At 40.2% G+C, this 15,303-nt stretch overlaps 1 protein-coding gene and 1 pseudogene across 18 annotated transcripts in view; one reads left to right on the forward strand and one right to left on the reverse strand.

Moving 5' to 3' along the window:
- Positions 1-15,303, forward strand: part of ACACA (acetyl-CoA carboxylase alpha) — a 330,230-nt gene that overhangs the window by 239,225 nt on the left and 75,702 nt on the right. For all 18 annotated transcript variants that reach the window (XR_010152891.1, XM_511428.9, XM_009432351.5 and 15 more), the window contains 2 exons: positions 8,650-8,919; positions 14,941-15,038. Coding sequence is in view for 17 of the 18 variants with exons in the window: in XM_511428.9 (XP_511428.5) it covers positions 8,650-8,919; positions 14,941-15,038 (368 nt within the window). In the remaining variant the exon portion in view is untranslated. The remainder of the gene's footprint in view (positions 1-8,649; positions 8,920-14,940; positions 15,039-15,303) is intronic.
- LOC100610862 (large ribosomal subunit protein eL20-like) lies at positions 7,560-8,084 on the reverse strand (annotated as a pseudogene).

The following is a 15,303-nucleotide window of genomic DNA, read 5'->3' on the forward strand; positions in this document are numbered from 1 at the left end:
ATAAATGTTAATATTATCATGTTTTCACTATCTGTTATAGTAACATTAAACCAAGGTCCTCCCAGCAGAAAAAATACATATATGGATAGATAGATAATGCCTTTCTGTATCGCTGGTGTTACTCAGCGAGAAAATGACATCTCAGGGCAGAATCCTAATCACTGTTTGGAGCATCAGAAATAATGATCACCTCTGATCGGAGGTTGTGAATAATTCATTTGGTTTGATTTTCACGTCCTGTCCAGTGATACTTTTCAAACCAAATGTGTTTCTACAGGAAAATAATGGTCCCACTTCTTATGGAAATACTGTGGCACAAATCATTTTACCCACATAAAAACAGTTAAATAAGACTGTTCTCTTCTGCTTGCTTTCTCCTTCCCATCCCCTCCTCCCTCACTTGAGCTGTTCATTCCAGAATCAGAATGTAGCCAAAGAAATACGTTCTGCCTTAGAACTTGTATAAGGGAAACATATTTATTTCTGCTTATCCTTAGCTTATTCACTGTAGCTCTTTTCATCCTCTTCCCTTTTTCACTTTAAGATAATTAGTTTAGGTTGATAACCCTAAACCTAATAAACCTGCTCATTGGAATGTTCTGTTATGAAAAATGATCTGAAATTAAATATTTTAAAACTTATTCATGGCTATAGTAATGACAAAATAATTTGTATCAAGTACCTAGGACCACTTGTTTAGTCAGTGCATGAGAGAGACAGTGATCAGAGAAGACGACACTGGCACTGCCCGTTTGAGTCTAAAACTCATTAGACCATAAACCCACCCACTTACATGCAGGCTACAGGGTACCTTTTTGTTAATTTCTTAGCTCTTCCATCTTCCTTCAGCTGTTAGTCCTGGCATGTCATTTTCACTGGGTTTCACCTGGATAAAAATGTTGGAGAGAAAGAGAAGACCCCCAAAAAGAGGGATTTAATGATGGGGTCTCCTTTAGTCATTATTCTTCAGTTAATATACACGCAGATTGGGCTTAGGTGAAATCAATGAATGTCACATTGCTAATCACATTGTCACACTGTGTATACTTTTATAGTGATTGTAGAATTTTCTATATGAAATCTCTATTATGTATATAATATAGATAGACCCATCTATAGAAAGTAATTTGACTGAAAAACTTAACAGTGTACTAATTAGAGAGTGAAATATGACTCTCTTCCAAAGCAATGACCTAATCCTTTGAGATGAAGCTATTCTTAGGTAGAATATTTTGAACCATTTCTCCTGAATGTTGTAACCCTTTTTTTTTTTCCTAAATCTAACAAGGGCAGAGGGAAGCGTTTTTCAATCTAGTTTTCATCATCAGACAGGAAGTATTTTGCATTCAGAAGCCATTTCCAGTATCAAATTCAATTTTGTCAAGTGATTAGTTGAGTTTGGTAGAGAATAATTTAAAAACACAAAGCTGGAAATGGCTATGGTGCTTCTACACTGGAGGAGAGCTGTTGCTATTCTCAAGTTGCAAGCTTCCTCTCAGTGACTGTGCATCACAACTGGATTATTGTGTTGTATGTCTTTGCAGCTGTTATAGACCTGCATCTGTTGACACCATGTGTTCCTACCCAGGACTGGTAGAAGAAATAGGGGAGTGGGTGAATGAGTACCTTCCCTGCCTATCAGTGCAAACGTCCTTTTATGTACATATGTTTGTAAAGTTCTTTAGCCCTCTTCAAGATGAAAGGTTCTGTATAAATAAAAGCTTTCGATTTTAGTACATGTTTGTAATACATGTGGTACAGTCCTAAATATGTATTTAGCTGATAGGCACTGTTCATGTCTATTGTACAAATATTGACTTTAAAAATATAAATATGTATTTAACCATCAGACCAGAAAAACACTGAAGCAGTTACTTCTGAGGTAGAGACATGAATATTGTATAAACCTATATATACATATGTTTACACTCTACCACATCATTGCAGAGCATTTCTTTTTAGAAAATGAAGTGATAACCCAACAAACTAACGTAGTTCTTGATATTTCTTTCTCTTTAAAGTGAGTCTTGATTTTTAATTTTCATACATTTATCTCTTTCAAATTTTATATAAATAAGATCTGTTGTAGTATGACTAAAATCTAGAATTAGTTCCTCTAAAATATGGGAAATCAATTAGGCTGGTGAGATTTTTTTCCCCCCTTAAATTTTTTTTTTTGTTATGGAAATGCTCAAACGTACACTAAAGTAGGAATAAATAATATAAACTCCCATGTACCTATCACCCAGTGAAGAGTATTTGGTAGTTTTCTTTTCTCAGTTATTTTTTATTTTATAAAAAGTTAAAGTTATCAATGCAATATAAACACAAAAAAGAAAATTTGGAGAATGGAAAAAAAAATACAATTTCATCATCCCAATAATTATCACCTCATTTTGCTGTTTCTTATTTATTTTTGTTTTTACCCCGCAAAGTGCTTTTCAATTGATGAAGTTGTCATTCATACTATGCACTTACTATATACCAGGCACTATCCTAGGACTTAACATGTATTTAATCCTTACAACCAACTTATGCCGTAGATTTTTATTACCCTTGTTTTACCAGTGAAGGAACCGAGGTACAGGGAGGTTGATAACTTACCTCAGCGTATATGGCTAGAAAGCTGAGTCTCAGTTCTGTCAAATCATCTTAGATTCAGATTCAGAGTCTCAGAATGTGGCTCCTGAGTCTGAACCCTTTTCTAATTTAGTATTACATCATGGGTATTTTTAAATGCTATTCATAGTCTTCATAGTCATCATCTTATAAGGCTGTACAGAACACTAACAGTGATCTTACTATCCAATTTACTTCCCTCCAAAATAATTTTAGATTTTCAGGAAAGTTACAAAGATCGTATTAGAGAGTTCTGGTATACCCTTTCCCAGCTTCTCTTAATGTTAAAACACTTTATGTAACCATGATATGATTACCAAACTAAGAAATAAATATTGATACAATTGTATTAAATAAACCACAGACCTCTTTTTTTTTTTTTTTTTTGCCAGTTTTTGTACTAATATCTTTTTAATTAAGGAACATACTTCCTTAATTTCTCTAGTAAAGAAAATGCCATTTCTTGGCTGGGCGCGGTGGCTCATGCCTGTTATCCCAGCACTTTGGGAGGCCGAGGCAGGTGGATCACCTGAGGTCAGGGGTTCGAGACCAGCCTGGCCAACATGGTGAAATCCCGTCTCTGCTAAAAATACAAAAATTAGCGGGGCGTGGTGTTACGTGCCTGTAATCCTAGTTACTTGGGAGGCCGAGGCAGGATAATCACTTGAACCTGAGAGGCGGAGGTTGCAGCAAGCCAAGATTGCATCACTGCACTTCAACCTAGGCAGAGGTTGCAGCAAGCCAAGATCACGCCACTGTACTCCAGCCTGGGCAATGGCCTGAGACTCTGTCTCAAAAAAAAAAAAAAATACCATTTTTGTGTATGTGAACCTCCTTTTAAAAAATAAGCACTTTGGGAGGCCAAGGCGGGCAGATCACAAGGTCAGGAGTTCAAGACCAACCTGGCCAACATGGTGAAACCCCATCTGTACCAAAAAAAAAAAAAAAAGCAAAAATTAGCCAGGCCTGGTGGCATGCACCTGTAATCCCAGCTACTCAGGACACTGAGGCAGGAGAATTGCTTGAACTCGGGAGGTGGAGGTTGTAGTGACCCGAGATCGCGCTACTGCACTCCAGCCTGGGTGACGGAGCAAGACTCCATCTCAAAAAAAAATAAGTAAACGATTCACATTAGCTATAAGGACAGGTTACTTAATTCCTCTGTGCCTTAATTTCCTCATGGCAATAATTACAGCTACCTTTGAGTTAATACTGACTACCATTTGAGGGCTTTTGTATGCCAGGCTCTGTACTAGTTTAACATGGTGTTGCTCACAACAATACCTCCAGAAAGGTGCTGTCATCCCCATTTTATAATTGGAAAAGTGAAACTGTAAAAGGTTAAGTGTCCAAGGTTATACAGCTAGCATAAAACTGAGATTTGAACCAAGACAGCTTGACCTTGCAGCTTAAGCTCTTAACCACTATCAGTAGTTGTCAACTTTTAGAACAGTACAGCAGATAGTAAATGTTCAATTAATGGTAGTTATTATGATAGCTATTGTTATTTTTAAAATAAAATAGTTTAAGAATATTCAGGACTCTTATTCTATGATTCCTAAAATATAAGTGGCAATGTTCTAAGCCCTTGGTGTTAAGTATTTTTCAAGTATTATTTTTAAAAGTGAGGCAGGGTGCAGTGGCTCACACCTGTAATCCCAGCATTTTGGGAGGCCGAGACAGGAGGATCACTTGAGTCCAGGAGTTCAAGACCAGCCTGGGCAAGATGGTGAGACCCCATCTCTACAAAAAATAAAAAAAATTAGCTGGGCATGGTGGTAACACACACGCCTGTGGTCCCAGCTACACAGGAGGCTGAATGGGAGAATCACTTAAGCCCAGGAGGCCAAGGCTTCAGTGAGCTGTATTTGTGCCACTGCACTCCAGCCTAGGTGACATAGCAAGACCCTGTCTTAAAAAAAAAAATTAAATTGAAAAAATAAAAAGACTCTGGAACTAGCAAGCATTTATTACTCCCAGACTATGTTTAGTGTTCCTGGGAAGCACTAGAGGAGATGCTATAATCGTTCAAGATGGTAAGCCAAAAGCAATCCTAGGCAGCATATAATTAGTTATCAGAAGAATTCTCAGGCTGGGCAAGGTGGCTCACGCCTATAATCCCAGTAATTTGGGAGGCCTAGGCAGGAGGATGGCTTGAGGCCAGGAGTTTGAGACCAGCCTGGGCAACATGGTAAAATCCTGTCTCTACAAAAAAATGCAAAAATTGGCCGAGTATGGTGGCACATGCCTGTAGTCCCAGTTATTTGGGAGGCTGAGATGGGAGGATTGCCTTGAGCCCAGGAGTTGAAGGTTGCAGTGAGCCAAGATTGTGCCACTACACTCCAGCCTGGGTGACAGAGCGAGACTCTGTCTCAAAAAAAAAAAAAAAAAAAAAAAAAAAAAAAATCTCTACACAGAGGTCTTAGTAGGAGATCAGAAAAGATAGGAATTACTTTAGGCTAGGAGAAGCTTTACTGAGGAAATGGAATTTGGATGAACCTTTTGGAATGGGTAAGATTTGGACAGAGTGAGAGGAGAGAGAAAGAAAAAGTTTTTTACCTAGAAGTTAATATAGTAGATTTCTGCTTCTAATAGTGTGTTTATCAAACCCATGGGTATTATTTTCTTAATTTCGCATGTGGGGACATTGAAGCTCAGTAAAATTAAATAATTTTCTTAAGATCACACAGTTAGTTAATATAAGTGATAGCGCCTGGATTTGGATCTAAGTTTGTTGGACTCCAAAGCCCATGTTCACCTTTATATGCCCTATCCTTTGATTAGCAGTGAAATCTAAATTATTTTAATGTAAATTGAATAATAGTGCTTTCTTAGACGTTTGTCCATCGTGCTACCTCAAAACTGAATGTCTTCCGATCAGGAATCTTGCTGCACTGAGACTGGGATAACACTCTCCATTCTGTAATGGTACTTTTTAAGACGGGGGGCGGGGCGGGGTGGGGAGGTGGTCAATGAGCAACATACTTTGGAAAGACATTGATAAAGAATAGTGTGTTCTTGGTGCTGCTGTGCTGACACCTAATTAGAAGTCAATATTGCAAGCATAATGACCTAGCCAATTGCTGAACTTGCTGCCCAAGTGACACAGTTAGAGTCCCCAGGTAGTAATGAAAGATAAGAGTATTATTTGCCTGCCCAGTGCCACATGGTCACAATGTTTACATTAGCACACAAATGCTGAAGTAGATTCTTCAGGGCTTGTATCTAAGCTGCTTCTGGCCTATGTGCCTAGGGTTAATATATCATAAGATTTGGTGTAAAATGCAATCTTTCTAACTACAAATGCATTTAGAGGAAAATTGACAGAAAATAGCTTTTCATTCCTGAAAAACAAAAGGTTTGGGGTTAGAGGGGCATGTGTGAAGGCAGATAAAGCATTTCTCCTCATGCAGGGATTATATTAACTAGCTTCTTAGAAACCACAACCAAAATTATCCTGATATTTGAGTGTTCACTGTGTTATTTTTTGAATGATCTATTTTTCCTTCCTTTCTCTGTCTTTAATGAGTAGATAGAGTAATACCTTATCTTAGAAAGCGATTGGATTTTTTTCTGTGTATTATATCCATTTTGACTTGTATTTGGCCAATGGTATGATATATTAAATAGCTTATATTTATCTGTGGGTGTTTCATATATATATTTCCTAATGCTGAGAATCACAAATAGCTGTGTAGAATGCTTCAACCAGCCTGATTACAGTGGATGTGCAATTGGATTGAGGAATGTGTACTCAGAGCTTATGATCACTGGCCCGGTTGAGTCTGGGTGATGCATGTGGCTTTCCAGGGATGCTGCTATTTACATCTGTTAATGGCCCTTCTTGATGGCCAGCTCCCCAATGAGGTGATATGCAGCAGCCTGGGGATGAGGGACCAAGGCTGCAGATGTGGCTGGGGCTCCATTAGGCAGGACCAGGGATGCTCATCTGGTAGGTAGGCTTTGTGTTTGGTGGCGAGTGGTGGGGGCAAGGAGGGGGGTGAGAGACAGAAAGAAAGGGGGAAAAAAAGAATGGAAAACATTACTTATCCAGGTATAGGGGAAACAGACAGGCAGACATGAAAAACTACAGCTGTAACTAGAGTATGAATGAATAGCATAGAAAAGAAATGGAACTAGCAAATATACAAGTAGAAGGATTGACTAGTTCTCATATAGAAGGGGATTAAAACAGGAGAGGGCTGTGAGAGTTTGGGAAGAGACATGTCACCTCTGCCTTTTAAGTCAATATCATTTATTTGTGTAGCTGGCCAGATGCTGCTGAACAGAGAGCAGAGATTTACATATAGTGCAGCAAGAGATTAGTTATTTCCATCCTTTGGTTTTTCTGGTGCTAGGAGAAAGCAAGAGATGCTCACAAGGATGCAATGTTGAGCATTGGTAAATTCTAGCAGAAATGGAACATACCTGAAACAAATCAGTAAAGAGTGTTTCTGTTATTCCTATCAAATGCTAGAGGACAGTACAAGGAGCCTGGATCATGAAAAGTGTACAGTCCGTGAGACGTGGTCCTTTTTCTGCTTCCTTGTGTGTTAAAGATTTCTTGGAACAAATGTCACAAAAGATGGAAATAGTGTCTGTGATAGTCCATTTGTGTTGCTATAAAGGAATACCTGAGGCTGGATAATTTATAAAGAAAAGATGTTTATTTTTGGATCATGGTTCTGCAGGCTCTATAAGCACGGCAACTGCATCTCTTGGGCTTCTGCTAAGGGTCTCAGGAAGCTTATGATCTTGGAGGAAGGTGAAGGGGGACCCAGCACATTACATAGTGAGAGAGGGAGCAAGAGAGAGGTGAGAGGGAGCAAGAGAGAGGTGGGGGGCAAAGTGCTACACTCTTTTTTTTTTTATTTTTTTTATTTAGCACCGTGACATTTTTGAGTTAATTTAAGCCACACCTGGGTGAGAGGGCCCTGCACCTAGAAGAAGGTGTTGGGACTCTTGGTGGTGAAGTATGGCTTATGCTAACCATGCAGGACCCCATGGGGCAGTGGGAACTTGATCTCGGAGTCATGGAACTGTTTGACCGCCAGCTGGCAGCACTTGCTGGCCGCAGTTTCCACCTTCATGATCTGGGTGGAGTGGGCCTGTGTGTGATGCCAGGTGCCCATGTCTCACTAGCACTGGATGACAGCACCCATGGTGGTCAAGTCCTGATATCCAGTACATGTTGTAGGTGCTGCTACGGGAGTCGTAGTGCAGCTAGATGCCAGATTTCTTCACCTGCAGGGGGGATTTCTCAAACACCTACCTACAGTAGACAATTTTCCCTGAAGGCTCCTTATCTTCTTTAGCTGAGATACCAAGTACCAGAGACGGGACTTGGCAATGACATGATTAGGTGCAAAGATTCGCATACCATAGAAGGGCAGCATGTGGCATTTGGGGGTGGGCAGGCAGCAACCCACCACCTTGTACTCTTGTAGTGTGCCCAAGGTGTTCATAGCACTCTCTTCATACTTGCTTTCACCCACAAAAGGCCACACTCTTTCAAACAACCAGATCTAGCATAAACTCAGATCAGAGGGGAGCACCAAGCCATTCATGAGGGATCCACCCCATGACCCAAACACCTCACACCAGGCCCCACCTCTAATGTTAGGGGTCATATCTCAACATGAGATTTAGAGAGGACAGATATCCAAACCATATCAGTGTCTTAGTATATATGGCAGTAAAATGAGAAATCTAGATTTAATCAACAGTGCCATGGCATTCTTCCACATATATCCTGAGTGCATTTAGATTTTGGCTTTTCTGTCTTCTTTGAGCAGGCCCAAAGAAGGAATTGAGACAGTTTTGAAATACACAGTAGACCAGCTGTTCTCAGCATAATCTAGCAGTACACTAGAATGTCTTTTGTAGTTTCCCACAGGGAGTTTGGCTCTTTAGCAATGTGTATCTTTACATAATGGCTGTGCCTAGGTATACTCTGATACCTTCAATGAACCTGAAAAAATTTCTGCCTGTAAGAAACTTCTGTTCATTTGTTTGTTTATGCCTTTCCAGATTGGCATGGTAGCTTGGAAAATGACCTTTAAAAGTCCTGAATATCCAGAAGGCCGAGATATCATTGTTATTGGCAATGACATCACATACCGAATTGGGTCCTTTGGGCCTCAAGAGGATTTGTTATTTCTCAGAGCTTCTGAACTTGCTAGGGCAGAAGGTATTCCACGCATCTATGTATCAGCCAACAGTGGAGCAAGAATCGGACTGGCAGAAGAAATTCGTCATATGTTTCATGTGGCCTGGGTAGATCCTGAGGATCCTTACAAGGTACACGCTAAGAACATATACTACTTCAAGGTGCTATATGGTTATGCTACATGTGTGGAGAGGTGGGGGAAGGGTAGAGGTTTAAGTTCAAAAATCACCACTTATGGTAAAAATTAAATATAAACAAAATTATTTGTGAAAATTCCTTAAGACACCATATTAGAGACAAATTATTTCTCAATATGTTCACTTGGTTTTTCTTCCATCTATAAAACAGGTTGCTGTTTCTTTGGTTGAGCACTAGATGAAATAGTAGGTATGCATTTAGTGCGAGACATGCTAAATCAAAAATATATATCTTTAAACTATTTCATTGTGGCTTCCAGGACTTATGGTCAGTCATCAACAAAATCCCTTACCTCCTCATCTTCTGCTCCAACCTCCTTGTTCACCTTGAGATCTGTCTCTCCTCTAAAGATATTGCTTCCCCTGTAGCCCTCTGAAGTACTGACTGATTTCTGTCTTTCTTTTGAACCACTGAGCCTGGAAGGGGAATATTGTCCTCCTTGATCCTCATTGCTGCTTCCAGACACCTCTCCCTTCTCTCTGAAAAAATCCCATCTTTGAATCTCATGTCATCAGACTGTGCCATACCCTCACTGCTCCTTGTGTTTCCTGATCCTTTGGTCACTCCCTCTCATTCTTTGCATTTTTTAGTTCCTGGCACATTGTCACTCTGTCCATTACTAATAGTCATGTGATAATTCTTGGTGATTGCTATATCCACATAGATGATTCTTCCCATAATCTGGCCTCTTGGATCCTTGACTTCTTTTCTTCTAGTGGTTCTATCCTATACCCTAGCTCAGCCTCTCATTCCCCATAATCTCAATTTCAAGTATCTCTTTCTTTGCTACCCCCTCCATCCTCTCTTTCCAGCTCCCTCTCTCTAGTCCAACAATCCTTTGAAATCATCAGTACCATTGAGTTGAACTCACCTGTTTATCCTCCCACCTTTCTTCTGTTCTTCACTCCCTCCTTACACCTCATTTCATTCCTATCTGGCTTAAACTCCAAGGTCAGTCCTTGATTAATCATTATAATCACCATCTTTTCTGCACCTTCAACTTTCTCTCTCAACTTGCTTCAACTTGCTTCTCTCTTCACTCTGCTTACTCTGTGCTTTTACAGAGTGTTTAAATCCAACTCTCTCCATTCTGCTCCCATGCCTGCACCTGCCCAACTGAACTTTGATGGAGAAAAAAACAGTTCTGTTGACTGATCTTACTTTAAATTCAAGCTTAGCAACCTCCTGGATGACGGTTTCACATCTCTCCCCTCAAACCTGTAACACCCACTTCCCTCTCCCCACTCTTAGCTGATATCATCAGACCTTGCTTCCCAATTTTCAAGAAAAGAGAAACAATGAGAAGAGAGCTTCTACAAGCTTCCATGTACCTGCATCCGTTGTGCCCTTACTCTTCACCTTCTCTTCTACATTTTGAATGAACAGTTCCTACTTCTGGCTAAAGACAATCCCTCCTCTTGTACACTTGATCTCCTTTCTTGCTAACTTAAGTGTACGATCAACACTTCTTCCTGCTCTTTTGTGCATCAGCACTGTTTTCCCTCTGTACTGTATCAGCCCTTTTAGCATACAAACACCCCTCCAGTCACTGTCCCTCCCCTCCTTCCCTTTACAGGAAAATTTTTTTAAAGGAGTTTTTCTTGCTGTCTCCAGATGTTCTTCTCCCATTCCCTCTTGAACCCACTTCACTTGAGCTTGCACCCTTACCATTCCACTGAAGCTGCTTTTGTCAGGGTCACCAGTGATTCCATGTTACTGAATTCTATGGTGAATTCTCAGTCTTCACCTTAGTTATTTGACAATAGCATTAGCATTTGACACAGTTGGTCATTCCTTCATCCTTGAAATACTTTCTTCTGTTGGCTTCCAAGAGCCCAAAGTCTCCTTTTTATCTTCCTGCATTCCTGGCTCCTCTTTCTCAGTTTCCTTTGCTGCCTTTCACATCTTTAAATGTAAGAGTATTTCAGGAGATGATGGAAATATTCTATATTTTGATTGTGGTGGTGGCTACCTAAGTACATACATTTGTCATAACTCATCAAATTATAACACTTAAAACTGATGAATTTTATTGCATGTAAATTATATTTCAATAAAGTTCATAGAAAAACTTTATTAAAGTATGGGAATTGATCCAGTACAGGGGTTTTTCTGGGGCTGATGAAAATATTCTGGAATTAGTGGTAATGGTTGCAAAACATCTGAATATACTAAAGTCTACTGAGTTATACATTTCAAAATGGTGAATTTTGGCTGGATGCAGTAACCCAGCACTTCGGGAGGCCGAGGCAGGCAGATCACTTGAGGCCAGGAGTTCGAGATCAGCCTGGCTAACATAGCGAAATACCATCTCTACTAAAATATAGAAAATTAGCTGGTCATGGTAGCACACGTCTGTAATCCCAGCTATTCGGGAGGTAGAGAGGCATGAGAATTGCTTGAATGCGGGAGGTGGAGGTTGCAGTGAGCCAGGATCGTGCCATTGTACTCAGCCTGGGTGACAGAGTGAGACTCAAAAAAAACTTTAAAAAACCAAAATGTTGAATTTTATGTTATATTAATTTTATCTCTTTTTTTTTTTTAAGAGACAGGGTCTAGCTCTGTCACCCAGGCTGGAGTACAGTGGCACATTCATAGCCTACTGCATCTGCCAACTCCTGGGCTCAAGTGATCCTCCCACCTCCACCTCTCAAGTAGCTGGGACTACAGGCACACACCACTACACCCAGCTAATTTTTTAATTTTTCATAAAGACAAGGTTTTGCTGTGTTGCCCAGACTTGTCTCAAACTCCTGGCCTCAAGTGATCCTCCCACCTTGGCCTCCCCAAGCGCTGAGATTATAGATATTAGCCACTGTGCCTGGCCAGTTTTTTTAATTATAAAAAAAAGTGAGTGGAGACATGTCAGGAGCACAGAGGCTGCAGCAGGACCAAGAAGTTCTGGACTCCCCATTCTCAACCCCACTAGGACCCAATGCCCTCTCACCTGGTGGTTTGGCAAGACAGCCAATACAGAAAGTAGGGTAGAAGGAAAAAAGTGATTCAAGGGCTTGGTCCCTGGACTACTCCTCTTTTCCTATTCACCTTCCCTTGGTGATCTCATCCTGTTTTTTTGTTTTGTTTTGTTTTTTTGAGACAGGGTCTCACTCTGTTGCCCAGGCTGGTGTGCAGTGGTGCGATTATGGCTCAATGCAACCTCTGCCTCCTGGGTTGAAGCAATTTTCCAGCCTCACCTTCCTGAGTAACTGGGACTACAACCGTGCACCAGCATGCCTGGCTAATTTTTTTGGTTTTTGTAGAGATGGGGTTTCCCCACGTTGCCCAGGCTGGTCTCGAATTCCTGAGCTCAAAGTGATCCGCCCATCTTGGCCTCCCAAAGTGCAGGAATTAGAGGTGTGAACCACCGCACCCAGCCTCATCCAGTCTTTTAAAGCTTTAAGTTTCATGTACGAGCTGATAAACTTCCAAATTTATATCTTACCCCTGAACACAAGATTCATATATCCAGACTCAACATCTCTACTTACATCTGCCTAAATGTCTGCCTAAATTGTAGCTTCTAATCTTCCTTTAATGTGTTCTTCCCACAGTCTTCTGTCTCAACAGATGGTACCTCTATTGTTTCATTTGTTCAAGTAAAAGACCTTGGAGTTATTCTTGACTTCTGTCTTTCTTGCACACCCCACATTCACTTCCACACCCCATTCATCCATCTAAACAGTAAATCATGTTTACATCCCTACCTTAAAATATATCCAGAATCTGAGTACTTCTAACCAATTCCACTGTTACTTACTAGAAGTAGCAGTAGTCTAACTCTTCTTACCTGCATATTGCAGTACCCTCCTAATTGGTCTTCCTGCCTCTGGCCTTGCTCCCAGCCCCACCCAAGGTCTGTTCTCAACAGAATGTAGAATGAGGCCATGTGTGGTGGCTCATGCTCATGCCTGTAATCCCAGCACTTTGGGAGGCTGAGGCAGATGGATCAACTTGAGGTCAGGAGTTCGAGAACAGCCTGGCCAACATGGTGAAACCCTCTGTCTACTAAAAATATAAAAATTAGCTGGGCATTGTGACGGATGCCTGTAATCCCAGCTACTTGGGAGGCTGAGGTGGGAGAATTACTTTAGCCCAGGAGGCAGAGGTTGCAGTGAGTCAAGATCACACCACTGCACTCCTGCTTGGGTGACAGAAGGAGACTCTGCTCAAAAAAAAAAAAAAAAAAAAAAAAAAAAAAAGATAGAATGATCTAGTTAAAATATAAATCAGATCACAAAATTTTTCTCCACTTAAAACCCTTTAATAGCTTCCCAATTCATTCAAGTAAAAGCCAAAGATCATATAGTTGCCTACAAGGCCTTACATAGATTGGCTTTCCAGTACCACTCTGCCCTCATTTCTTGCTACAGCCTCCCCCGACCATTCCACACATTGGCTCTACCCGACTCTGCTTTCTTAAACCTGCGAAGCACATCATGCCTCAGTGCATTTGTACTTGCTGTTCCTTCTACCTAGAATGCTTTTTCCTCAGATATCCTCATGTCTCATAGCCTCAGCTCCTTTAGGTCTTTACTCAAATGACACTTTTCAATGAGGCTTTCCTTGGTTATTTTTTCTAAAAGTTCGACTGTCTACCTTCTCTTTCATTTTGTTTTCCTTAAACATTATTCCCATTCACATTATACATTTTACTTATTTTGTGTATTTCCTGACTTTCCGAGTAGGAGGTATGTTTCATAAGGGTAGGAATTCTTGTCTATTTTAGTTAATTCCTGTTTTTCCAGTGCCTGCAATAGTACCTTGTACATAATAGGCACTCAGTAAATGTGTACTGACTGACATACTAATGACACTCAGTGCTGTCAGGCATTCTCAACACAAATCATGCAAGACCAATCGCAGATTTATGTCTTTTCCATGTTGTGCTCACTGTGGGACATACATTTATTGAGTTAAATGGTGGGCATAATTTCTCATAGTATTTAAAATGCTTCCCTGTGTTTACTTATTTTTTTGACTGAGTGACTAATTCACTTTGTATGTGGCTGTGTGTATAGATACATATACCATGTAACTCTACTTTGTATGTGGCTGTGTGTATAGATACATATAAATCAATTATGAAATGTTAGTATAATTGTTTACATGTAAATGGGCATTAGGAGTTGTTTATTGAAAAAACAAAAGATCTGAGTTCAGTGTTCACTATTAGCACTGTATAGACTTCTGATTTTAATATCGAATCTCCTAGATTTGCGGTTTTCTGTTATCCCTTGCTTGTATTTATTTTGATGATCCTGTGGATTTGAGAGAGTGAAAAATAGTAATTCACACAATTCTTTAATTACATGTTGATATCTTTAATAGAGATGTCACTAAAGATCAGAAAATGACCCTTTAACCCTGTTGAAAATGAAATGAGGCCGGGAGCAGTGGCTCACGCCTTTAATCCCAGCACTTTGGGAGGCCGAGGCAGGTGGATCGCAAGGTCAGGAGATTGAGACCATCCTGGCTAACACGGTGAAACCCTGTCGCTACTAAAAATACAAAAAATTAGCCAGGCGAGGTGGTGGGTGCCTGTAGTCCCAGCTACTTGGGAGGCTGCGGCAGGAGAATGGTGTGAACCCAGGAGGCGGAACTTGCAGTGAGCTGAGATCGCGCCACTGCACTCCAGCCTGGGCGACAGAGTGAGACTCCATCTCAACAAAAAAAAAAAAAAAGAAAGAAAGAAAGAAAATGAAATGAAGGGAATATACTTGGAATTGCAGCTATAAGGTGTCTTGTTTCAAGGACAGTTAGTGAGTGAAAAAATAGGCACTTCATCTTTCAAAGGAGGACTGTCTGTGCTAGTATTCTATTAGACAGTAAACCTAAGAAGTGATGTGGCAATTTAAAGCTAGCTGTGGAACAAGCTTCGTTATGTATGCTTTGCTGTATCTTCTGATTATATGACAATGGCAAATAATGAGTTAAAAACTATTTGTGCTTCACAGGGATACAGGTATTTATATCTGACTCCTCAAGATTATAAGAGAGTCAGTGCTCTCAACTCTGTCCATTGTGAACACGTGGAAGATGAAGGAGAATCCAGGTAGGTATATATGTATTGGAATAATTTGGTCATGACTAAAGAAAGGAGAATATGGTATTTTTTCCATATTGTATGGCTGTTCATAACCTTGAAGAACATTGAAGATGACATAATCTAGATGTTTTAGGTTTACATCCAGCTCTACCACTTCTTAGCTGAAGAAGCTTGGGTTATTGATTGAAGTTTTTAAATTTATAATACTTAATTCATTTTAGAAAAACTGAAACATGTAAACAATTATAAAGAAAAAAAAATTAGCCACAAT

The sequence above is a fragment of the Pan troglodytes genome, chromosome 19 (assembly GCF_028858775.2).
Source record: "Pan troglodytes isolate AG18354 chromosome 19, NHGRI_mPanTro3-v2.0_pri, whole genome shotgun sequence".
NCBI lineage: Eukaryota > Metazoa > Chordata > Mammalia > Primates > Hominidae > Pan > Pan troglodytes.